A 26,511-nucleotide genomic window follows, 5' to 3' on the forward strand; every position below is an offset into this window, starting at 1 on the left:
AAGATAAATATTTACAATTCTTTCATTTTTTCGTCAACTCTTTGAAAATGTATAATTTAATTCCATTTCTTGATATATATATATTTTATTCTTTTAAATTCACTTTTATTTTTCTCATATATTTTTTTAACTTCTCAAAAAAATAACACTTTATTTTTTCCCTACATTTGTTTTCCACTCTTTTTTTTAATTCACGGGGATTATCTTTTTCAAAACTATTTCTTAATCCTTAATAATTAACAGACAGATATCACATTTAAGCGTTCAGTAGCGGTTCTCACTTTATTTTGGATATTATTTAATAGACTCTTTTCCCCCCCGCGTGCATTATTTTCAATATTAATCGCATTCTTAATAAGTCTTCGCGTATTACAAATTAAAATATCCAACCCCATTCAATTAACACGTTGATTCTCACTATTTTGTATATATATATATATCTCTATTTTCTTGATAAATTGTGTTGGAAATCAAATAGACGATTTTAATCCGAGTTTGAATTATCTGGAAGCAAGAGTCACAGAGTCGGGATAGCCTCAGGAAATAGGCCTTGAAAAATGGCAAATTTCGGCCATTCCGGGCGGGCTATCACGAGTTACAGAAAAGGAGAAGCTACCTAAAATTCGATCTGAATTTCTCGAAACGATTTTGTGACCCTTTAAGACGTCGTCTGTTATAGTTTTATATAGTGAACGCTATAGCGGACGATGCCACATTTTATCAACAGTGTTAATCTCGTTGAAATCGTCTATTATATTCAATGAATTTTCAATCAATAAAATTAATTGGAGTTAATTAATATTCATTCATAGTAAAAGTAGACAGTCTTTGTAAACAATTTCGAAACAGTCTTTAAAACATATACATTCTCAATTCGATACGGCAATCACAACGGTTAATTCAGTCAACTAATTTACGGTAAACGCCCCTTACTTGGTCATTATCAATTAGGTCTACGTTATAGGTACACGTAAATTTCAAATTTAACTATTTAAGCTCATAAACGAATTGCGTATTATATCTTTAAATAGTTTCAAGAATTAAACATTTTCAAACACGCCTTTTGTTTTGTTTGAACTGAAAATAAATATCAGAAAGTATTTGGCAACATTGTATTTTATTTTTTTGTCAGTTTTTATGATGGGAAAAATGTTGATAGTGTTGTGAAAGAGTTTCACAAACCCTTTTAAATCTGTACCTACAGTCAATTATGGGCAAAATTTTTCTATTTCACGCTATCATAAGTAACATAACTTAACATAAGTATGACGGTTAATTACATTCCTTATGACGTCATGTATATAAACTGTTTATAGATATATCAACCATATTTTAGGTTATTTTTTTTGTAATATACAATTATATATTTGATTTTTGTTTATCATCTCACTACGTTTATGTTTTTTTTTTATTATATTTATAATTTGACTTAATCAAAAATTGAGAAAGCACCACAAAAAATTGATATAATTTCACTATAATCAACACAGTGAGAAAAATACGATTAAAAAAACCAACCTATATTACATATTTATTTTTTCATTTGGATATCGCCCAGTTGATGTAATTCCTCTAAAAGGTGTTGAATTGGTGACTGTTACATTCTGTCGTCAATTTTAAACATTAATGAAGATCCACTCACAATAATTAGGACGCGTAATTTAAAATTTAATTTGTGATATTTTCACACGTTTGAAAATCCTATTTACTCACGCGAGTAATATTTGCGCAAAATAATGACTGGAAACGGTGTTAGATGGCGCTAGGTTGAAAATAGCTAATTACCATCTAACAACACTACGAATTATTATTTTCGCTTGATTAACAGAATAAAACATTCACCAAACGAATTGAACACGACGTTTTACATTTAATTAAGTACAAAAAAAATCATCATTGTTCATTTTGCTACATAAAGTTTTACGATTTTTTTACAACACCTTTTTTATTAACATTTAAAAAAAATCTAATATTTATTTAGACTGGGCACGCGGCTTATTTTCAAAGGAAAAACAACAAACTATATAAAACACGATTGATCACTGATATCATATCGGAAATTCTTGGTTTTTATTAAAAAACACCAAGAAAACAAAATTATAATGGATTTTATTATTATTATATAATAGGACTAGAATGGAAAAAAAAACATTACAAATTTTTCTATAGATATTATTTTTTTATCATCAAGTGCTTGGAGAAAAAACGCACTTTTTTGTTTTGAGAACCAGTAGTCTGAGCAAACCAGCATTTCAGTCCCAAGAAATTTCATTTCATTTCAATACATGTGTCTGAACCAACTTTAGTTTAGTATTTAACTGCTTTAACCGCCAAATTTTATTCAATTGTTAATTGTTTTAACACGCAGAGGCGTGGTTTAACTAAAAAGAGAATAGGGCGTGGTCTGACGAGAGCGAAAGAGGCGTGGTTTAACTCAAGAAGTTAAAAGGGCGTGGTCTAACGGCAGCGAAAGAGGCGTGGTTTAACAAAAAAATTAAGGGAGCACTTGTTAACTATCAACGGCGAATTTACGGAAATCGTTTAAAAAGGCGTTGTTCAATTCAAAAAGCGGGAGTAGGCGTGGTCTAATTAACGAGGGAAGGTGACGTCTTTTCAAAAAGGCGTGGTCTTATTTGTAAAATGGAAAAGGCGTGGTCTTATTTGTAAAATGGAAAAGGCGTGGTCTAATTTCGGTAATTGACACGTGGCATAAAGCAAAATTAAAAAAGGGCTGGTCTCAACCAACGCTAAGAAAAGGCGTTGCTTAAATAAATAGAAAAAGGCTTAAGAGCTCTGGAATGGCGGAGGCAATTCTTTGCCCCAAGATTAAAAGGCGCCACCGGGTTCGTTATTTCTAAAACCAAACACAATTCGCGGACTTTCAACTAACTCATTATTTAAACCTCAGTAGCGTAACCATTCATCCTTCTTAAGCCTCGACCATAATAAATTTCGAAGGCAAAATAAAAGGTCGACTTTTGGGAATTGCAAAGTGCATTTTCGCGTTTAAGAGCGAGAAAATGATTTCCATACGAGGCCGAGGATAAATAGGCGGAGCCAAGGGGCGGGGCAGGGCGAGGTGCGTCAATGAAATGCCGGAACAATCGCTCATTAGACGGCGCTGCGGGCGTATTCGGAAAGAAACAAAGTTACGGCGAAAAGTCGAGACTAAAAGACATTTTAATGAAGACGCAATGCTTTCTAATTGACTCGGTAAAGGCTTAAGATTTCGTAGACTGCCACGGGTCTCTTTTACACTTTATCCGAGATAATCTTGACAATGATGAATGAGCCTTGGCTTCATAACTTTATACGCGCGATTAATTTTAAGTTTCACGCTAAAAACCCCTAAGTTTAGACAGTGTTTATCATTTTAGTCCAACATTATCGTTTCAAAGTTACTAGTTCTCCTAGGCTGAGGGATAATTTTAAGCTACAATTTTACTTTTCCCGGTGAAGTTTACCTTGGGTTCCTTTGATTGCTGTCAAAACAAGACTGAACGATAAGCTAACGATTACTATCCGCCTGATGGCAGCGCTAAATGTGAGTGGTGTTAGAATTTATTACTAAATGTGGGTGGTGTTAGAATTTATTACTAAATGTGGGTGGTGTTAGAATTTATTACTAAATGTGGGTGGTGTTAGAATTTATTACTAAATGTGGGTCGTGTTAGAATTTAGAGCCTATGGACTAGTAGTGAACCGACGTTTTATTTAAAATTAATTTTTAACTATTTCACAAGCCATTTTTGTTAAATAATAGACTACTTTTAGGGAATAGTTAGCTTCGTATTGGACCACAAAACCACGTGAGGGACTCCATAATTTATATAAAAAAACTGCGGGTACGATATGTTTCAAAATTATGGCTGCGTCAAAACTGCCGTGTCGATGTAAGGACAGCCTTCTGTCCCTTAAATGATTTCTTAGTTCCCCAACCGTGCCGATATAAGAGTAGTGTTTTATCCCTTAAAGGATTTCTTAGTTCCCCAACCGTGCCGATATAAGGGTAGTGTTCTGTCCCTTAAAGGATATCTAAGTCCCCCAACCGAGTTGATATAAGGATTTCTTAGTCCGTGAACTTTCGTAGGTGGGTTGTTAAAGGTAGACTAGTTAAACTAGCCCCAGAAAACGGTTGGAAAACTTGTAAGGGAGCTTGTACGAGGTGCAGGCTGTACACACTAAGGTACCTCAACACTGGCTTAACCTTTGATGACTTGTTATTTATAATGCCATTCTGATAAATCAAAGTATCCTGGTACTTTGCACTAAGCCTTACGTAATGCCAACGGTTTAAGAAAAATTAACATTGCAAAGTGGTCCTCATTTAAAATATTATCGGCTGAATAACATTTTCGTGACTTCGGAGATGTCGCCAGCAGCTTAGTCATTATTCATCTGGAGATGACAGTTTTGCACTAAAGCCCTACTGGCACAAGGCTTATCCCTAATAGCTCTTCTTAGACGGATAAAGCTGTTAGAGTTAATCGTGATGTCCAAGGACCTCCGCCACCGCGAATTAAGGTCAAAACCGAAAACAGAATGGGTCAATTTCGCGGAGAGCATTGCGTTTTCACTAGAAAGAAGAATTTAGGATAGGCGGTGCTATCAGTAGGCGTGGATTCATGTTTTCTATTGGCTTATTGGTTTAAGAGGCGGTATTATTAAAGGGGGCGTGGTTAGGTATTAGATTTCTATTGGTTTGTCGGTTTAAGAGGCGGTATTATCAGTAGGCGTGGACTAAAATTTTCTATTGGCTTATTGGTTTAAGAGGCGGGGATTAACACTTTCTATTGGCTTATTGGTATAAGAGGCGATTTTATAAACGGGGCTTGGTTCAGTATTAGATTTCTATTGGCTCACTGGTTTGAGAGGCGGTAACCTCAATGGGCGTGGTTCTATTTTAATTGGTCGATTTGTTCGATTGCAAACGCCCAATTAGAATCGGGGGCATTTAGAGGCGTTGCGAATTACTATAATTATTTGATATGGAAATCATTTTATCATCTTTATTCGATAGACAAGGCAAGATTCGAAGAATTATGGCGATTTCGAAGAATATTTAGCAGCAAAATAAACAACGCGAGAAAACTAGTCGAATGGTGGGGATGGACTCGCGAAGACAGAGTTCCGCGTAAGCGTGTGGCCATTACGTGATCACGTCGAAATGGCCCTCGCCAACCCTTCAGTGGCTTAATGAAATAAGCTCGACATAAAATGAAACGTTCGATAGACAATAAAAGACTAGCGATTTAGCGACAAAACCCCAAAAACAAAATGATAACCATTTCCTCCTGGGTCCAACTTCGAAAATATGATATCACCTTGTTCAGTTCGACTTTTCTTTGAGTGGCGGAACAAACAGAGGCGGGGGTTCAATTGACCTCGAAACAAACGCGCCGAGAGACAACCGTCCGGCAACGAGAATGTCCGGAGTTCCCCGACGTTGGTCAACGCGTGTTGTTCTATCACAGACCCGCGCGGGGGGTGTCCCTCTATCTGGAGGCGTCGGACGAAGAGACGGCGTTGGCGTAGGACGGTGGAAGGTCGCAAACCAGAGGGTAAGGCGGAGGGGGGCCAGTGGCCGGCTCGAAGCGGCGGACTTGGGCCTTGACCGCGCCGTCCTGGGCCACCATGGCCTCGAGCAAAGGCGCCCGGGTGCCGGCGCCCACGCTCTGCTCGGACTCCTGGTAGAGGTCGGGGACGTCGACGGACAACAGGGCGGCGGACTCGGCGCGGCGTCTGGCCTGTCGGATGGCCAAGGTCAGGGCGACGGCGAAGAGCACGGGGAACACCAAGAACACGGACACGTAGAAGACTAGCCTCGGCTTGCACTTGGAGCGCACGGGGAACAGGACGCTTCCGGCGTCCGGTTCCGCCGACACGAAGACGACCACCCTCTCGGTGGAGCCGAAGCTCAAGGGGATCTCGCACGCGTTCTGGCTGCGGCAAAGAATCATATTCTCGGGCAGTTCGAAACCGGTGCGGTTGAGTCTGACGTGGAGCAGGACGTGGTTGATGGTCGGCGAGTCGCCGCGGGTCACCACGTAGTACAGTCCGGAGCGTGTCGCGTTGACGGACGCTCGGAACCGGCTCGGGCAGGTCGGGTAGTCCTGGTCCGAGCGCTCCGACGCCACTTCGATCCGGGACGAGAGCAGGGAGCCGGGACACGGGCTCCGCGACGGGTCCCTGGCGCTCCTCTCTCGACGACGGGACACGCTGCCGATTCGGATCGGGTCGTCGTCGTCGTAGTCGTCTTCTTCCGAAGAAGAAGCGTCGTCCTCGGCGGAGTCCTCCGAGCCGCGAGGGATGGTGTGGCGAGAGTGGTGAGAGCCCACGGGGATCCGGTACTTGTTCTCGGACCAGCAGGAAGAGAAACGCTCCTCTCCGTAAATGATGTCCAGTTGTCCAGGATACACGCTGGAGCAGCCCACCGCTTCGATCGTCGAGCCTTCCAGAACGTGGTACCTGAGGAATCACTCGAGACTTTAGATTAATATTGCAAAAGTCATAAACAAGTACTAAACCAATTACCACGATAAAAATGGAACCACGCTGACATTGCAAAAGTCATAAACAAATACTATAAACCATTTAACACGACAAAATGGAACCACGCCGACATTTCAAAAGTCATAAACAAGTACTAAACCAATTACCACGATAAAAATAGAATCACGGCGACATTGCAAAAGTCATAAACAAATACTAAACCATTTAACACTATAAAATGGAACCACGCCGACATTTCAAAAGTCATAAACAAGTACTAAACCAATTACCACGATAAAAATAGAATCACGCCGACATTTCAAAAGTCATAAACAAGTACTAAACCAATTACCACGATAAAAATGGAACCACGCCGACATTGCAAAAGTCATAAACAAATACTAAACCATTTAACACGATAAAATGGAACCACACCGACATTTCAAAAGTCATAAACAAGTACTAAACCAATTACCACGATAAAAATAGAATCACGGCGACATTGCAAAAGTCATAAACAAGTACGAACGTTAAATAATTAATCCAATTATAGCAAGACATTAGACTCAAAATTAAGAATTAATTAAAAGGTTTATTACTTTCGCAAAAAATAAATATTTTTTTAATTTAGTTTAAATAGCTTTAACAAATATTTTTTGCGTAGAAAATAATAAATATTTTAATTGTTTTTTGACCAATAGGTCCTTTTTCAGTTTTGTAAATTTAAACTAGATGGCGTGCCACATTCAACCTTTACAACCGAAACGAAGCACCAGCAGTCCCAAAATAAATGTATCAAAGCCAAAAAATGGAACGAACCTCAAATAGTGATAGTGTCCTTTGGACATGGTGAATCGAAAGGCCAAATTGTTGATGTTGACCTCGTCCCGAACGACCTTGGGCGTCTGCGGGACTTTGTAAGCGTAGAACGGATGCGTGGAGGTCACTTCCTGCCAGCCGCACCAGAACGTGGAGAAGCCGTGCAACAGGCGAGTGTCCGTCGAGGCCACTTCCACCTCTTGCGCCGGCAGTCTCAGCAGGATCATCAAGAGGACGCCCAGAGGAAAGCCCAAGGTCAACAGGGGCAGGAAGACGCGCGCCCACGTCGGCTTCAGGATGGGCGACATGCCGACGCTGCTGCAGCTGCTCAGAGGCTTGACGGCCGCTTTGGGAAGCCAACTAGAGATGGAGCCACTGTTGTCGTCGCTTCTATACACAGAAATAGAAAACGCTTTTCATTTTAACACCAATTTGTGACTATGATGGTTTACGAAAAATACGCGAGGTCAGAAGTAACGTAACAGCATAATTGTGACACTTGCTATTGTTTTAATGCTAATTTACTGATAGACCAAGCCCGTAGCCACGGGGGGCATTGTTGCCCCCTCATATGAAATTTTTATTCCCCCCCTGCCCCCTCGAAGAATATTCTCTGCCCCTTCAACTTAACTAGTTTTTTAAACTTCTATTCTATGAAATTTTCCTTGTGGACCACTTGTCTTTGTCTAAGGTTTAGATCGTTATGTATAGGCAACTATTTCTTAATAAAATACAAGTTGTAGAACGGCCTGCTTCTGAAAGCATTTTTTTTTAAATCTCAATTTGCATTATATTAGAATTAATCTCAATTTGCATTATATTAGAATTAATCTCAATTTGCATTATATTTGAATTAATCTTAATTTTCATTATATTAGAATTAATCTCAATTTGCATTATATTAGAATTAATCTCAATTTGCATTATATTAGAATTAATCTTAATTTGCATTATATTAGAATTAATCTTAATTTGCATTATATTAGAATTCAATTTAATTTGCATTATATTAGAATTTAATTTAATTTGCATTATATTAGAATTAAATTAAATTTTGTATAAGAATTAAATTAAATTTTGTATTAGAATTAAATTAAATTTTGTATTAGAATTAAATTAAATTTTGTATTAGAATTCAATTAAATTTTGTATTAGAATGAAATTTACTCAAATTATAAAACTGGCATAAAAATCAATAAAACCTGATTTAAATAAATGTTTTTTTTTATAATTAAATTGAAACTTCATAGTTCACAGCGTACCAAAAAAAATAATAAAGCCACGGAAATTGCTAAACTGAAAAAAAAATCCCGGGCAGTTCACCCTTGAGAATTAAATGAAATTAAATAACAAGAGAAATTCGAGAGATTTGCTTGGTATAATGCGTAATTTAAAACCAGTTTTCCTTGAAGCCAAAATTGCCCAGACGAACTAAATTACTCGCAGTTAAAAAATTAACAAAAAAAAAACGTATTCAAAAATAAAGTTCGCGTTCGATAAGTTGGGCGTCGCCATATTGTTTGCGGCCAACTTCGAAATCGATGGGGGTAGCTTGGCGCTATCAAGGTTGTAGACCAATTTAACTCTATACGATGTAATACACTCCAAAACTACCTAAAGACTACCCCCTTTAAGATCTTCCCCCCAAAGTCTATAGACTTATTTATTAAAGATATGTTTTTGTGTTGTACACATTCCCAGACATAAACCTTGAAATATTTTTCTTCGGACGCGGATCGACTCAAAGGATTCAGACGAAACAACAAAATTAAAAAGAAATTACCCAATTTTCTGGGGAAAGCGAACAAGACGCAACGTCTAATAATGGAAATTTACCAAACGGAAAAAGCATCAGAATGGATACAGGGTTGCTACGACTATTTCAGTTTAAAATTCCCCGAATTTTCCCTGACCTTTTTATGGCCAAACTTTGTAATTTTGGAACTTTATATTCCACATTTATCAGATTTTAATCTGTTTACTTCATTTTTTTATTTTATTGCAGGTGACTCTTCATGTTATAATTTAAATTCCCGACTTTTCTCCAAATCTTAAAATTTCCCGACTCTTCTCCAAATCTTAAAATTCCCCGACTCTTCTCCAAATCTTAAAATTCCCCGACTCTTCTCCAAATCTTAAAATTCCCCGACTCTTCTCCAAATCTTAAAATTCCCCGACTTTTCTCCAAATCTTAAAATTCCCCGACTTTTCTCCAAATCTTAAAATTCCCCGACTTTTCTCCAAATCTTAAAATTCCCCGACTTTTCTCCAAATCTTAAAATTCCCCGACTTTTCTCCAAATCTTAAAATTCCCCGACTTTTCTCCAAATCTTAAAATTCCCCGACTTTTCTCCAAATCTTAAAATTCCCCGACTTTTCTCCAAATCTTAAAATTCCCCGACTTTTCTCCAAATCTTAAAATTCCCCGACTTTTCTCCAAATCTTAAAATTCCCCGACTTTTCTCCAAATCTTAAAATTCCCCGACTTTTCTCCAAATCTTAAAATTCCCCGACTTTTCTCCAAATCTTAAAATTCCCCGACTTTTCTCCAAATCTTAAAATTCCCCGACTTTTCTCCAAATCTTAAAATTCCCCGACTTTTCTCCAAATCTTAAAATTCCCCGACTTTTCTCCAAATCTTAAAATTCCCCGACTTTTCTCCAAATCTTAAAATTCTCCGACTTTTCTCCAAATCTTAAAATTCTCCGACTTTTCTCCAAATCTTAAAATTCTCCGACTTTTCTCCAAATCTTAAAATTCCCCGACTTTTCTCCAAATCTTAAAATTCTCCGACTTTTCTCCAAATCTTAAAATTCCCCGACTTTTCTCCAAATCTTAAAATTCCCCGACTTTTCTCCAAATCTTAAAATTCCCCGACTTTTCTCCAAATCTTAAAATTCCCCGACTTTTCTCCAAATCTTAAAATTCCCCGACTTTTCTCCAAATCTTAAAATTCCCCGACTTTTCTCCAAATCTTAAAATTCCCCGACTTTTCTCCAAATCTTAAAATTCCCCGACTTTTCTCCAAATCTTAAAATTCCCCGACTTTTCTCCAAATCTTAAAATTCCCCGACTTTTCTCAAATTCATCTTCCGCACAGTTGAAGAAGCAATATTCATGATTTTTGAATGGTTTGTCATCTTAATTTAAAACAAGGTTGTCTGATTTCCATAAATTTAATTTAAATCAAGTTGTTTTTAAAAATAACCGATTCAAATCACCTACCAAATTCTTTAAATATTTATGAAAATGTACAAATGTCAATTAAGAGCAAACTCATTTAAATTTACCTTTTAATTAATAAATAAATTTAATGAAATGAATTTAAATTTTAGTTTACAATAGAGGTTAAGCTACCTCTCGAGAACGTGAGCGTAGATTGTTCACATAAAAGCTACGTCTACAACCCTCTAAGTTCGCAATACACGTACTTAACCTTTTTCAGCTGCACTCAAATTATTTATCAATTTGTCAAGAATAACACGCATAATACCTTAAAAAAGTAATTAAAATCAATAGTCAATCAAAATCTTATTTAAATCAAAAAAGGCTATTTCTCGATTTCTTTAAAATCTAAAATCAGTCAAAATCGGACTTAAATCTATTTTGTCGATTTATTAAAAATAAAAAATTAATCAAAATCCGATTTAAATCCAATCTATTTTTACAATTTTTTTAAAATAAAAATAATTAAAATCCGATTTAAATCAAAGCTAATTTTTCAAATTTTTAAAATAAAAAATTAATCAAAATCTGATTTAAATCAAAGCTAATTTTTCAAATTTTTAAAATAAAAATTAATCAAAATCCGATTTAAATCCCATCTATTTTTTCAATTTAAAAAAAATAAAAATTAATTAATATCCGATTTCAATCAAATCTATTTTTTAAATTTTTTAAAATAAAAAATTAATCAAAATTCGATTTCAATATCAAAGCTAATTTAAAATTTTTTTAAAATAAAAAATTAATAAAAATCCGATTTCAATCAAATCTATTTTTCAAATTTTTTCAAATACAAAATTAATCAAAATTCGATTTAAATCAAAGCTAATTTTAAAAATTTTTTCAAATAAAAATTAATAAGAATCCGATTTCAATCAAACCTATTTTTCCAATTTTTTATAAATAAAAATAATTAAAATCCAATTTAAATCAAAGCTAATTTTTCAATTTTTTTAAAATAACAAATTAATCAAAATACGATTTAAATCCAATCTATTTTTCAATTTTTTAAAAATAAAAAATTAGCAAAATCTGATTTAAATCAAATTAATCTATTTTTCGTGTTTTAAAAATCAATTTCCTATGATGTCGTAGTGAGTTAAATTTTTCCAAAAAAGTCATATTTATGGAAATTCCCGAGATAAAATGTCAGTGAATAATAGTTATTCTAACCAATCCCCGAACAGGGTTGGCTGATTTAAATCAACTTGATTTTAATCGGGATTTAAATCAATTTTTATTAAGTATTTATGAAAAAGAAAAATCTCGCCAATTGAGATAATTTAGGTTTAAATATAATCTTTATTGTACTTTCCCCTAATGTTGCATTGGATTCTACCAGTGGGTGGAGATTCCGCCGAATTTATTTTGTAAAGTACCAAAATAGGTTTAAAAAAATAAAAACTTCTATTTGATTATTAGCTTAAATTTAATAAATTCAGTATACATATTAGTCTTTAAAAATTAAAACATATTTGTTTTAGGTAAAATTATGATACTAAATTATATAAAACTTTGAAATTTTAATTAAAATCAAATAAATAAAAAAATCAATAAAAATCGGATTTAAATAAAAAAAATCGATTTATTTGTTTTTTCTTTTAAATCAAAAAATTGGCAACCCTGTCCCCGAAGGTTAGCGTAACCATTTGATGGATGTCTCCGAATCGAAAGAAGTGCTTCGACAGTATACGATATCGTTCTCATAATATGGCGTCCGTCCAATTCCCACAATTTATGTTTTATTCATTTCAAAGCTTAAAGAAGAGAGCATTTTTTGATTGAGTCGCGTTTGACGTCAAAGATTCGGGGCTAAAATACGCTATCTCCCAAACATTACATTTAGACCAAATAATAATCATCATCAGCTAAGCCAGGCCCCCCACTCAAATCTTCAACTTTTTATAGGAAAAATAGGATTATATTTCTAAAAATATAGGACTTTATAGGACTATTTTTAAAAATTTATAGGATTTTATAGGACTATATAATTATGCTATTTAATCTACTAATTTAAGCATTTAAAACAAAATCTATGATTTTCACTGAAAAATTAGAAACTATAAAGTATAGACTAGAATGACTTGGTATAGGAATTTTTCCTATAGCTAAATCTAGCAATTTAACTGACACTTGTGAGTGGCGGGATTTAAAATGGGCAAAATATCAAAATTATAGGATTTTATATTACTTTTGGAGGAATTTGCTAAAAATGCAGGACGTTATAGGACATTTTTGAAAATATAGGATTTTATATTACTTTTGGAGGAATTTGCTAAAAATGCAGGACGTTATAGGACATTTTTGAAAATATAGGATTTTATAGGAATTATAGGACATCTGGGGACCCTGCTAAGCTAATACTCAAAGAACCACCCCAGTGTTCCATGTGGACAATTGTCAAAGCCAGAATTTTCCACACTAAAAATAATTTAGTGGCCAATCTGACCAATAAATATTTTAAGCACAGAAAATTAAAAATAATAATATTAATAATAAAATAGTTTAAAACAGAAATTTCAGATTTGGGCTACTTAAGGCAAATATATACGCGTAGGAATGGTCAGATTCTGATTAACATTAGAATAGTCTGTTAATTTTTTTGGAATAATAATTCTAACATTGTAAGTTTAGTGTAAACTTTAGAGGACATTTTTACAAAAAAACTTCTTAAAAATTTAATTCCAATTACTTTATTAGCTTTGAAATGTAATTTTTCTTTATTAGCCACTATTTGCCAATGGCCTGGATATTTACCAAGACAAAAATTGATATTTACCAAGACAAAAATTGATATTTCCCAAGAAAAAAATTTATATTTCCCAAGAAAATAATTATATTTCCCAAGAAAATAATTATATTTCCCAAGAAAATAATTATATTTCCCAAGAAAATAATTATATTTCCCAAGAAAATAATTATATTTCCCCAGAAAATAATTATATTTCCCCAGAAAATAACTATATTTCCCAAGAAAAAAACTATTTCCCAATAAAAAAAAACTATATTTCCCAAGAAAATAGCTATAATTCCCTGAGAAAAATAACTATAATTCCCTGAGAAATATTACTATAATTCCCTGAGAATTATTACTATATTTCCCAAGAAAATAGCTATAATTCCCTGAGAAAAATAACTATAATTCCCTGAGAAATATTACTATATTTCCAAAGAAAATAACTATATTTAATGAGGAAATAAGATTTAAACCACTTGGTGTACAATAAAAGTTTTTATAATTCCATGAGAAAAATAACTATAATTCCCTGAGAAAAATAACTATAATTCCCTGAGAAAAATAACTATAATTCCCTGAGAAAAATAACTATAATTCCCTGAGAAAAATAACTATAATTCCCTGAGAAAAATAACTATAATTCCCTGAGAAAAATAACTATAATTCCCTGAGAAAAATAACTATAATTCCCTGAGAAAAATAACTATAATTCCCTGAGAAAAATAACTATAATTCCCTGAGAAAAATAACTATAATTCCCTGAGAAAAATAACTATAATTCCCTGAGAAATATTAACTTTCCCTGAGAAATATTAACTTTCCCTGAGAAATATTAACTTTCCCTGAGAAATATTAACTTTCCCTGATAAATATTAACTTTCTCTGAGAAATATTAACTTTCCCTGAGAAATATTAACTTTCCCTGAGAAATATTAACTTTCCCTGAGAAATATTAACTTTCCCTGAGAAATATTAACTTTCCCTGAACAAAATTGAAATTTCATTGGAACGACTTGCCTGAAAATTTAAATATCCCCAGAACATTCCTCGATTTCTTTGAAATAAATGGGAATTTACTTAATATTTCCCTGAATTTTCTGTCGACAATCTAATTCCCTGATATTTTCACTCTATTCTAACAATGCACCGCGATGCTTACCCCATCTGAAACCTTAACTCGGGCGGAATAACGGAGTTACTACATATTTGCACTAGCATTGAGATATCTCGTCGAATATTTAAAGCTGCAAGACGTTCTTAAGTACAAGAACACCAACAAAAACAAAGAATAATATTAAAAAAAGAGTATGTATTTTGTAAGTGGGCGGTGTTCGGGCCAAAGACGAGTTTAGAGATTTACATCGACTTGGCAACGAAGTCTTATGAAAAATTTCGCCGTTTGCGCAAACATTGGAAAAGAAACTTCTATGGTCCGTCAAAGATTGAACGGAAAACGCTTTGCACCCGGTATAGATAACGTTCGTAATTGTTTAAAGCGAGACGGACCGCTTTGGTGTTGTTTTTTTAGCGCCCCCCAGCGTGACTGACAAAAATTCCCGAACGAGTCGAGTTAAAACCAACAACAACAATTTGGGTGCGATTTCTCGCCGACAGAGGGGGGTAAGTACGTGTAGCAACGCGTAAAGACCCGAAACGGATTTATAGAAATGGAACAAGGCGGTTAAGACCGCTATGTGGCTGGTTTCTCACGTTGACTTATAGCGCCACCTACATTCGTAAAAGCGAACTAAATCGCCAATGTGGAGGGCTAGTTATTAAAATTTAAAACTATTAAACTAAGGACGATTTAATATTAGCAAATACCGATTTTTTAGCAAACGAAAATTAATGGTTTAAGGAAACCATCAATTGGTGACGTTTAATAAAATGAAATCGTCTATTAATAAAATGCCTAATTGATTACCACTAGTAGAATTACAGATAAATTTATAGTTGTAAGATTTGATTTAGTATTACCAGAAGTTAATAATATGCCAATTTAGGCCATTAAAATTAGTACGACGGTTACTTAGCTTAAAGGTGTAACATGTAAAAACTACAGCGCGTAGGGATAGCAGTATTTATCATTAATCTATTTAATTAAAAGAATGAAATAGATTCGTGTATTTATTTAATATTATTATTAAAATAGTTATTATTATAATACAATTTTAATAGAGCATTTATTATTTAATAATGGCAAACACTGACTCAGGTTTTCTTCCAAAGTATCACCAAAAGTGACAATTACCAAAAGTGTGACAATCCCTGTACTTTCGTATGCTAAATGTTTAATGAATGCTCGACTCGAGATCGACCACATAAAAGACTATTTATTGTCGCCTTTCTGGGTCTTTTTTTAGTCTATGGTATTATATCGTAGGTAGATGGCGATAGCATCTCCACAGAACGACGAAAAATCAAAAAATACATTAACTTTGACCTGTACTACTTAGTTCCTTGGTTTCTCACTACGAGGCGTTGTTTGTTGGTTTTAACTTCCTTCCCTCCCCAAGGCGTACTTTCCCTTCTCCCCTCCCAACTTGTATTTCGCTCGTATCATTCATTAAGAAATAGGTCCGATTGACACACTTTTGGTAATTATGTCACTTTTGGTATATCACCGAGGCTTAGGTTTTTCAGAAATATTTTGTATGTTTAAATTGTTTAAAACGTCACAAGCACTCGATAGAATCGCTTTCAAAAGATCGAAGTTACATTCCTTCATTTTGTATTTTTACGTCAGAAATATTTATAAATTTAATTTTTTTGACAAAATAACGCGAACCGTCCCTAAGAAGTAATTTGTGGTTATTCTGCTCTCGTGAACTGGGTGAAAACTCGGAACAACTCCTTCTGCGTTGAGTTTGCAAGTTCTATCCCCACTGGTTTAAGGGGTTTTCCTCCGAGCTCTTCAGTTTCCCCTTCCACAAAAACTTGTTGAGGTTAACGGTAATAGTGAGTGTAGGGAGCTGTTGGCTCGCGTGGCATGCAGGGCTTGCCACCACCCTCCTACGCATTGTAACCCGGCCATCTGAATTAATGGCTTTAAAAGTCGCTTGATGACTTAGGCCTAAGGTGGTTCCTTGGGTATTAGCCTAGCTGCTTATTATTATTATTATTATTTATTATCTTGCGCTAAAATGACATCATTTCCGAATTCGTTCTTATTGGTTTAAGTAAATCAATCGTATGGCGCGAAAATAGGCCTAGATGAATGCTTATGACGTAAGTGTAATTTATACACTTCTGGTATTACTTAAAAACACTTAATAATCCCAAAGGCAGGTTATGCTTTACTAAAACTACTACAGCCAGCCAGCCGCCCACGCAGATACCAAAATATAACGTTTGTAGAAAATATTGGGCGCTACGTTAAAATTACAAACACATTCCCGAAGAAAAATAATATTTCAAAGGTTGGTGCGTACTATATCAGAAACCAGTTTAAATTAATAAACAAGTCCACCGTCGTACGGTATAAATCAAATTGATAGAAACACGTGGATAATATGAAGTCGGGAATTCTCGGAAGGTCCTTTCAAGTTACGAATTGATAATTGATAAGTTGAGCAATAAATCAATGAAATATTACGCTTAAAATAAGAATACGTTTTTGTAACGAGGAAAATTTAATTCTAAAAGCTTTAGTACCGCGAGTTTTTTTTATTAATATTGCTTATTAATATTAAATAGAATATATATTAAATATTTTAAAATCAAATTGCTTGTAAATATTAAATTTATTTTTTAAATCAAATTGCTTGTAAATATTAAATTTATTTTTTAAATCAAATTGCTTGTAAATATTAAATTTTTAAATTAAATTGCTTGTAAATATTAAATTTTTAAATTAAATTGCTTGTAAATATTAAATTTTGGAATTAATTTGCTTGTTATTATTAAATTTTGGAATTAATTTGCTTGTAACTATGTTTTTAATTTAAATTATTTAAAATATTAAAGATATTAAAAATATTAAAGATATTAAAAATATTAAATATATTAAAAATATTAAGATATTAAAAATATTAAAGATATTAAAAATATTAAAGATATTAAAAATATTAAAGATATTAAAAATATTAAAGATATTAAAAATATTAAAAATATTAAAAATATTAAAAATATTAAAGATATTAAAAATATTAAAGATATTAAAAATATATAAAATATTAAAGATATTAAGAATATTAAAGATATTAAAAATATTAAAGATATTAAAAATATTAAAGATATTTAAAATATTAAAGATATTTAAAGATATTTAAAGATATTTAAAATATTAAAGATATTTAAAGATATTTAAAATATTAAAGATATTTAAAATATTAAAGATATTTAAAATATTAAAGATATTTAAAATATTAAAGATATTTAAAATATTAAAGATATTTAAAATATTAAAGATATATAAAATATTAAAGATATATAAAATATTAAAGATATATAAAATATTAAAGATATATAAAATATTAAAGATATATAAAATATTAAAGTTATATAAAATATTAAAGTTATTTAAAATATTAAAGTTATTTAAAATATTAAAGTTATTTAAACTGTTTAAAATATAAAATATATTATTTAATTTAAACTATTTAAAATATAAAATATATTATTTAATTTAAACTGTTTTAATATAAAATATATTATTTAATTTAAACTGTTTTAATATAAAATATATTATTTAATTTAAACTGTTTTAATATAAAATATATTATTTAATTTAAACTGTTTAAATATAAAATATATTTCATTTAAACTGTTTAAATATAAAATATATTTCATTTAAACTGTTTAAATTCAAAATATATTTCATTTAAACTGTTTAAATATAAAATATATTTCATTTAAACTGTTTAAAATATAAAATGTATTTATTTAAGGCCAACAAGGATAATTTTGATATATCTACGAATTGAAATAATTTCAATCAGCTAACCACTTTCAAATGTTTTTGAAAAACATTCGCCAAGGCTTAAATTTTTTGGAGGGAGGGTGAAAAGGGTCTAAGCTCGAAAAAAAACTGTCGGATTATAGCCGCTAGGGCTTATTTCGGAGATGAGGCTTCTAAGAAAAGGGTATAAAATAAACATCAGACGCCATGATTGATAAAATTTGCATTCTCTTAAAACCTTTAACAGACGGGGAGACTCAAAAAAAAAAGTGAAATAGATTTGCATATAAAAATGTTTACCCGCGCTGGTTTGACTTGACCTAGATTTGGTGTGTGTGTGTGTGTGTGGTTTTTTTTTTTTTTTTTTTTACAAAAAGACGATATGGATGTGAGGAGGGTCTAGAAATTAGTTATTACAGGGAGACTTTTAACACGTCTGGTCCAATTTTAAATTGTCGGACTGTCTAGCCAGAGCCAAGACCACTTTTGGTAAAACAACAAATAAAAACTGCTTAATTACGCTATCTCGTATACAGGGTGTTTTTCAAAAGGTTATGCAAAAATTTTAAGGAGGTGTAGGGGTGAGTTGAGAGGTATGCCCGTTTTTTCCCCATTTTCCTACGATGAGTTAAAAGAGCGGCAAAGGGGCTAGTAGGCCACACTTTGAAGCTCTCTGGCGCTCTTTTAACTCATCGTAGGAAAATGGGAAAAACCCGGGCATACTTCTCAACTCACCCCCTACAACTTCTTAAAATTTTTGCATAACCTTTGGAAACACCCTGTATAAAATATTAGCAGAAGTAAATAATATAGGAGGGTAGCCAGGATTTCAATTTTGGGTGGGGTTAAACTCTTTGAAATTAAAAGAAATTTCGAGAACTATTACACCTCAAAAATATAGTTTTTAAATAAGAAAATATCCCTAAATAAAGTAATTTTTACAATTCATTTAAATCTTTAATGAAAGTCGATTGCAGGATACTTTGGTCGTTAGAGCTGTACTTTTTAAGCTTCTGATATTACAATTCAAACTATATAATTATAATATTATTATTATAATATCTTTAATATTTCGACAAAAACCAGACTGTTTAATGTTTAGGCTAAATTGGAGTTAATAATAATGATTATTCTATCAATTAGTCTATTTAGTCAGATATAACGTTTTTCGCTATAAAATAAATATTTTAAGAGTCGTTGATTTAAACTACAATTGCCTCGCGTACAAGAAATAAATAACTACGCCTAATTTTACAAGGTCTTCCAGTGCCGTAAGATAACTTAAATCTCCGTAAAATCTTTTACAATTAATCAGTTGATTTTTTAATTTTGTTTTCTGTAAGATTTTCCAAATTTGTTGCCTCGTCACGTAAAGCCACGTGTATGGGTGGATTCACCTAGCCTTTTTTTTAAGATTTTGATATTTTGGTTAGATCTTAAAACTTAATATATATATATTATTTTGGGGGTATATAATTTGGATTTCATGTTTTAATCGAATGCAATTTATAAATCTTAAATGATTTTTGTCACCAACGTACCGAACTTGCAGCTAGAAAATCTCAGGGAAATGCATAGTGAATAGATGGTATCAAAATTTCCCAGACAACTAGTCCCCCTAGGCTAGAAAAATTCACTGTTAATTCACGCTTTGGTAAACCGTTGAAATGACAGTATAGGACACCTGCCAACTCATCAAAAAATCCCACAATTTAGCGGAAGTCAAATAGACACTACGACCACACAATCAGAAACGCCGTTAACTAATAGAAGATAAAAAAGGAGACTAATAAATTATAGCTTTGTGAAATTAAAACTAGTCGTCTAACGGAACGTCAGGTTTGAAATTGAAAAATGTATCCCCCCCCCCTTTTTGAAAATTTTAATAAAAATTCCAAAATGTTTATGAAAGAAGAAAATAAAGGTATGTAGGAAAACTTGAAAATTTTGGTGGCGGGCACATAGTTTATCGGCGGCGGTGGTTTGGCGCCAGATAAAATAGCTTTGGATCGGCGGCGCTAGGCTCTACAATCAAAGCAAACGTACGCCTCCCGACGTGGCTGAAGTACAAACTGGTGACGTATTACCCCCCCCCCCTAAATACTGACGAAGTAAATATGTTCTCAACGAAAACCTAGTCGGGAAAATACCTTTGTCATGATATTTTTATCTCTTAAACGTCTACTGAAGGGTTTCAGGCTTTTGACAAATATTAATAAGGTTATTTCGTAGCGTTTTCAAAGGGAATGGATACGCCTGGCAGATTTGCTACGGTGTCAAAGGAGTGATAAGCACCTGGCATTTGCTGCTCTAAGCGAATTTCGCATTGATACGTTACTCATACGACCGAGCTTAAATATAGTCTATTTGCTTAAAGTTTTGACGAGGTTGGCGCCAAACATTCCACGTTCAAAATTAGACATTCGGGATTAAGTAACGGGTAATAAAACGTGTGGAGAGATCGACAATTTTACCTACACGTACGCGTTTATTACGTGTAATTCGCGTGCTCCGTATAAGTTTGATTGGAATAGCTTAATCTCTCCGTTATTGCAGCTCAAATTAGATGCCCTTATAAAAGTTTCGAGCATGTTTGCAAAACGGTGGTCGCTACTAACTAATCTACAGGGTGTTTCAAAGGTTATGCAAAAATTTGAAGGAGTTGTAGGGGGTGAGTTGAGAAGTATGCCTGTTTTTTGCCATTTTCCTATGATGATTTAAAAGAGCGCCAGAGAGCTTCAAAGTGTGGCCTACTAGCCCCTGGAAGTAGGCTGCAACATGCGCGAATCCAAGCAGCATGAACTTTAAACACTGTTTAAGTTTACCTTTTTACGCTAGTTACTTCGATTTGTTTATTAAGTCCTTTTTCACCTATCACACGAACCCAAACCTTAATGTTAACATTTCCCTGCTGCTTGGTTTTGTAATTGTTGCAGCCTACTTCCAGGGGTTAGTAGGCCACACTTTGAAGCTCTCTGGCGCTCTTTTCACTCATCATAGGAAAATGGGAAAAACACAGGCATACTTCTCAATTCACCCCCTACAACTCCCGAGGGGTAAGAACCGTAAGACAGTCTCAGATAATCTGTACACCGAGTTCGTGCATTTAGCACTGTTAAAGGTACATATTTTCAAGAGTTCGCGAGTTCCATTTAGCACTGTCAAAGGTACGGCAGTGTACACCGAGTTCGCAGAGTGTCTTACCCCTCGACAACTCCTTCAAATTTTTGCATAACCTTTTGAAACACCCTGTATATTTGGACAATTAATATCGATTCAAATGAATGTTTGTCGATATACACGAAGCCTTCGTTCAAACTTTTTTCTTTTTCTATTTTATTGATCTTAATTGATTAATTTCATTATTATTTTTTCTTTACAAATTAATTTATAAATTGCTTGCATTGCTAATGTAAACCAAAACTTTTAAATATTCTGAATTAATTTTAATTATTAATTGTAATTATTTTGCTTTGAATAGAACAGTCTCAGATAATCTGTACACCGAGTTCGTGCATTTAGCACTGTTAAAGGTACATATTTTCAAGAGTTCGCGAGTTCCATTTAGCACTGTCAAAGGTACGGCAGTGTACACCGAGTTCGCAGAGTGTCTTACCCCTCGACAACTCCTTCAAATTTTTGCATAACCTTTTGAAACACCCTGTATATTTGGACAATTAATATCGATTCAAATGAATGTTTGTCGATATACACGAAGCCTTCGTTCAAACTTTTTTCTTTTTCTATTTTATTGATCTTAATTGATTAATTTCATTATTATTTTTTCTTTACAAATTAATTTATAAATTGCTTGCATTGCTAATGTAAACCAAAACTTTTAAATATTCTGAATTAATTTTAATTATTAATTGTAATTATTTTGCTTTGAATAGAACAGTCTCAGATAATCTGTACACCGAGTTCGTGCATTTAGCACTGTTAAAGGTACATATTTTCAAGAGTTCGCGAGTTCCATTTAGCACTGTCAAAGGTACGGCAGTGTACACCGAGTTCGCAGAGTGTCTTACCCCTCGACAACTCCTTCAAATTTTTGCATAACCTTTTGAAACACCCTGTATATTTGGACAATTAATATCGATTCAAATGAATGTTTGTCGATATACACGAAGCCTTCGTTCAAACTTTTTTCTTTTTCTATTTTATTGATCTTAATTGATTAATTTCATTATTATTTTTTCTTTACAAATTAATTTATAAATTGCTTGCATTGCTAATGTAAACCAAAACTTTTAAATATTCTGAATTAATTTTAATTATTAATTGTAATTATTTTGCTTTGAATAGAGCTTTGCTATAGTAACCATTTTTGTTTTCTTCGGTTTCCCCTTCCATAAAAACTTGTGGAGGTTAACGGGGCATGAAGGGCTCGCCACCACCCTCCTACGCATTGTAACCCGGCCACCTGAATTAATGGCTTTAAAAGTCGCTTGATGACTTGGGCCTAAGGTGGTGACTTGGGTATTAGCCTAGCTGATTATTATTATTATTGTCGCTTGATGACTTGGGCCTAAGGTGGTGCCTTGGGTATTAGCCTAGCTGATTATTATTATTATTATTGTCGCTTGATGACTTGGGCCTAAGGTGGTGCCTTGGGTATTAGCCTAGCTGATATTCATAAATAACACGTTTTAAATCAAATAATTTTAAAATAATAATTTGGTTTAAATCAAATGAAATCAGGGTTGCCACCATAATTTTAGATAAAATTCCCTGCCCATTCCACGATTTTTGATAAATCGGATCAATAGCCCCGCCACCACCTTTGTTCCCCTTTCCCGACCCCCCCCCCCCCCATTAAAGTACTTTTTAAGGAAATTGCAATGGTGCAAAGATTATTCCCCGCAAAGCATTATTTAAAAAGTTAATAAAAATTGCCCAAAGACTATACATTGGCGCCTGACGGCGGCGCGCACTCGCTTCACTCGAGCGCTAGGGGGCCGAACAGGAGCCCCCCGCCCCGTTCTTTAATCATGATGGGTGCATATATAAACCCCATATCTCCTTACGTATTAATTGCCGAAAAATAATGTTTCGCATTAAAAAAACAAAGAAAAAACTAGCAAAATGTGCTGACTAGTAAGTAAAACCTCCTGCACAGCTACTTAATAATTATTAAACGGAGACACAAATTTTTCTGAAACACCGTGTGTTGCGGCAATTTGGCGCTGCAGACCGAAGTTGCATACTTAAAAGAATTTCCCACAAATGAGGTGGTGGTTTGAAAAAATGAATTAAAAGTCAATAACGTTTTGCAAATTTCAAAAATTCCCGGCGTTTCGACCTACTTTCAAACCGAAAGGCGTTTGTTAAATTGATAAAATTCAATAACGTTTTTCAAATTCATTAAATTTCCCGATTTTTTTCAAATTCATTAAATTTCCCGATTTTTTTTCCAAATTCCTAAAATATTTTCTATCCAATTTCTTATATACCCAGCTTTCTCTGGAGCCCTGGAGATTTTGAAACCCCAAATAAAGCATTTCAGAGACACCACGAGATGCCGCGTATTTTGTAGCCGAACCGAAAAAGCGAACGAAAAGTAGTTTTGGCGCGAGACAGACAAGGACCACCGCGACGTTTCGCGCCCGCCAAACTCGAGAAGGTTTCCTCCAAACTTGAAACAATGTTCTAAAAGGTTGCTTGTCGTCGTTGGCCACGCGAGGAGAGCGGACATTCTGCGAAAGACATTGGCAATGCCCTACACACTTTGTTTACTCGCTAATACCAAGACACTATCGGCGCCAAAGAACCAAGGTAAAAGACCCCCATTTCTCAAAAGCAAAACAGTCTAAGTGCCAACTGCGCGAAAAAAAAACGATAAAAGTATTTTAGTCCACCCAGTCACCAAGGCGCTAGTCTATGAAAAACTAAGTGATGGCAATCTCGATTAAATCGCGGCATGGCAATCTCGATTAAATAGCGGCATGGGATTAAATAGCGGCATGGCAATCTCGATTAAATAGCGGCATGGCAATCTCGATTAAATCGCGGCATGGCAATCTCGATTAAATCGCGGCATGGCAATCTCGATTTAATCGCGGCATGGCAATCTCGATTAAATAGCGGCATGGCAATCTCGATTAAATCGCGGCATGGCAATCTCGATTAAATCGCGGCATGGCAATCTCGATTAAATCGCGGCATGGCAATCTCGATTAAATCGCGGCATGGCAATCTCGATTAAATCGCGGCATGGCAATCTCGATTAAATCGCGGCATGGCAATCTCGATTAAATCGCGGCATGGCAATCTCGATTTAATCGCGGCATGGCAATCTCGATTAAATAGCGGCATGGCAATCTCGATTAAATAGCGGCATGGCAATCTCGATTAAATAGCGGCATGGCAATCTCGATTAAATCGCGGCATGGCAATCTCGATTAAATCGCGGCATGGCAATCTCGCATTACATAAGTCCTAAATTACGTTTGGTAAGTGTGCCAATTTTTGAAAATAATTATCGATAGTCTTGTATAGCGCGACTTAAAATTGACATCATAACCAAAAAGATAAGTGCCTCTAGCGAGAAAAACACGCGCCTTGGCGCGGTTCCGTGCACGTGCTGGCTGTGACGGCGCGACAAGAAGCGCTTATGGCTAGTCTGAAGCTCACCAAAATTGTTTGGTCATTGTAGAAATTATTGAAAATGTAACATAATAATGAAGCTTTGGTTATCGCTTTTCCATCATCCGCCAAAATTCTAAAATTTAAAATCTGCCCAATATTTTCAAAGACACTGAAATGGGATGTTTAATTTTTTCATCATGCAAAACATGTTGAAAAATGATATTCGCATTCAAATTTTCAAAACTTTTTAAAATTTAATTTAAATTTGGTAATAGTTAAAGAAATAACTTTTTGATAAATAACTAATTTTAAATTTGACTATCACTAAATAACTAATTTTAAATTTGACTATCACTAAATAACTAGTTTTAAATTTGACTATCACTAAATAACTAGTTTTAAATTTGACTATCACTAAATAACTAATTTTAAATTTGACTATCACTAAATAACTAATTTTAAATTTGACTATCACTAAATAACTAGTTTTAAATTTGACTATCACTAAATAACTAGTTTTAAATTTGACTATCACTAAATAACTAATTTTAAATTTGACTATCACTAAATAACTAATTTTAAATTTGACTATCACTAAATAACTAATTTTAAATTTGACTATCACTAAATAACTAATTTTAAATTTGACTATCACTAAATAACTAATTTTAAATTTGACTATCACTAAATAACTAATTTTAAATTTGACTATCACTAAATAACTAATTTTAAATTTGACTATCACTAATTAAATAAATTTAAATTTGACTATCACTAATTAAATAAATTATCACTAATTAAATAAATTTCAATTTAACTATTATAACTAAATAAATAAATTTTAATCCGACTACCACTAAACTTAATTTGACTACCACTAAACTTAATTTGACTACCACTAAATAATTAAATATATTAAACAGCTATAAAATAAATATTTTAATTCAATGCAATAGAAATAGACCCATTGAGAAATGAATGGTAGAGGTAAACTTTAAATATTTCTACTATTTTGGATCGAAGTCGGTTACTGTTTGAAGCGGTTGTTGACGGGATTCGCGCAGATTTTCCATAGAACGAAGCTAAAATTAAAGCTTACCTTTCGATATTTGTCGGCGAAGAAATATCCGATACAAAAGGCGCTATAGCATCTGTTCCAGCAGTGGCTACACCACGACGACTTTAAACTCTCGACTAAGCGAGCTCGGCGCGCGTAAACAAGCGCGGACGACTACAACATTTGGCACCCATTCAAAACTGACTACGTAATTTTCTATAGCTAGGCCTTGCTCTCAAATCACGGGCTAATTATAAGAGAGAGAGAGAGAGAGAGAGTTGGCAGCACGTGTATTTCAGAATTCATCTCTTCTGGCTAGAAAATTACTTTAAAGTCTAGCAGGGAATGAGAGAGAGTTGGCAGCACGTGTATTTCGGAATTCGTATCTTCTGGCTAGAAAGTAACTTTGAATTGCGAAGCCTATTTAGATTCCCGAGCAAGGTTATTCAGTTGGCGCTGATGATTTTTAACGAAATACAATTATAAACGGTCGCGTATCAGGGTAGTCGCTTAAAGGGCCACTGAACCATTTCAAAATGGCACCCCGAATTTTAGGTACCCTTCGTCATTGCGAATCTAACCAATCACCATTTGGTATTTCCACGCACTATTTCAGCTAGGAGCAACAAACACAGCACTCGACACCAGGAGAACGCAACCCGTCAAAAGCCGTGCGTTTTCTTGCGTAGAGTT

The 26,511-nt window shown here is 33.8% G+C and overlaps 1 protein-coding gene across 1 annotated transcript; it reads right to left on the bottom strand.

Annotated features, from left to right (window-relative positions):
* LOC149951721 (uncharacterized) lies at positions 1-25,936 on the bottom strand. The gene is made up of 3 exons (XM_090168160.1): positions 25,861-25,936; positions 7,312-7,701; positions 1-6,468 (listed from the first exon to the last, which is right to left on the bottom strand). The coding sequence occupies exons 2-3, from the start codon at positions 7,617-7,619 to the stop codon at positions 5,496-5,498; spliced, it is 1,281 nt and encodes a 426-aa protein (XP_090024286.1). The 5' UTR covers positions 7,620-7,701; positions 25,861-25,936; the 3' UTR covers positions 1-5,495.
* Positions 25,937-26,511: the final 575 nt, after the last annotated feature.

The sequence above is a fragment of the Leiobunum rupestre genome, chromosome 3 (genome assembly GCF_980474605.1).
Source record: "Leiobunum rupestre chromosome 3, qqLeiRupe1.1.hap1, whole genome shotgun sequence".
Classification (NCBI taxonomy): Eukaryota; Metazoa; Arthropoda; class Arachnida; order Opiliones; family Sclerosomatidae; genus Leiobunum; species Leiobunum rupestre.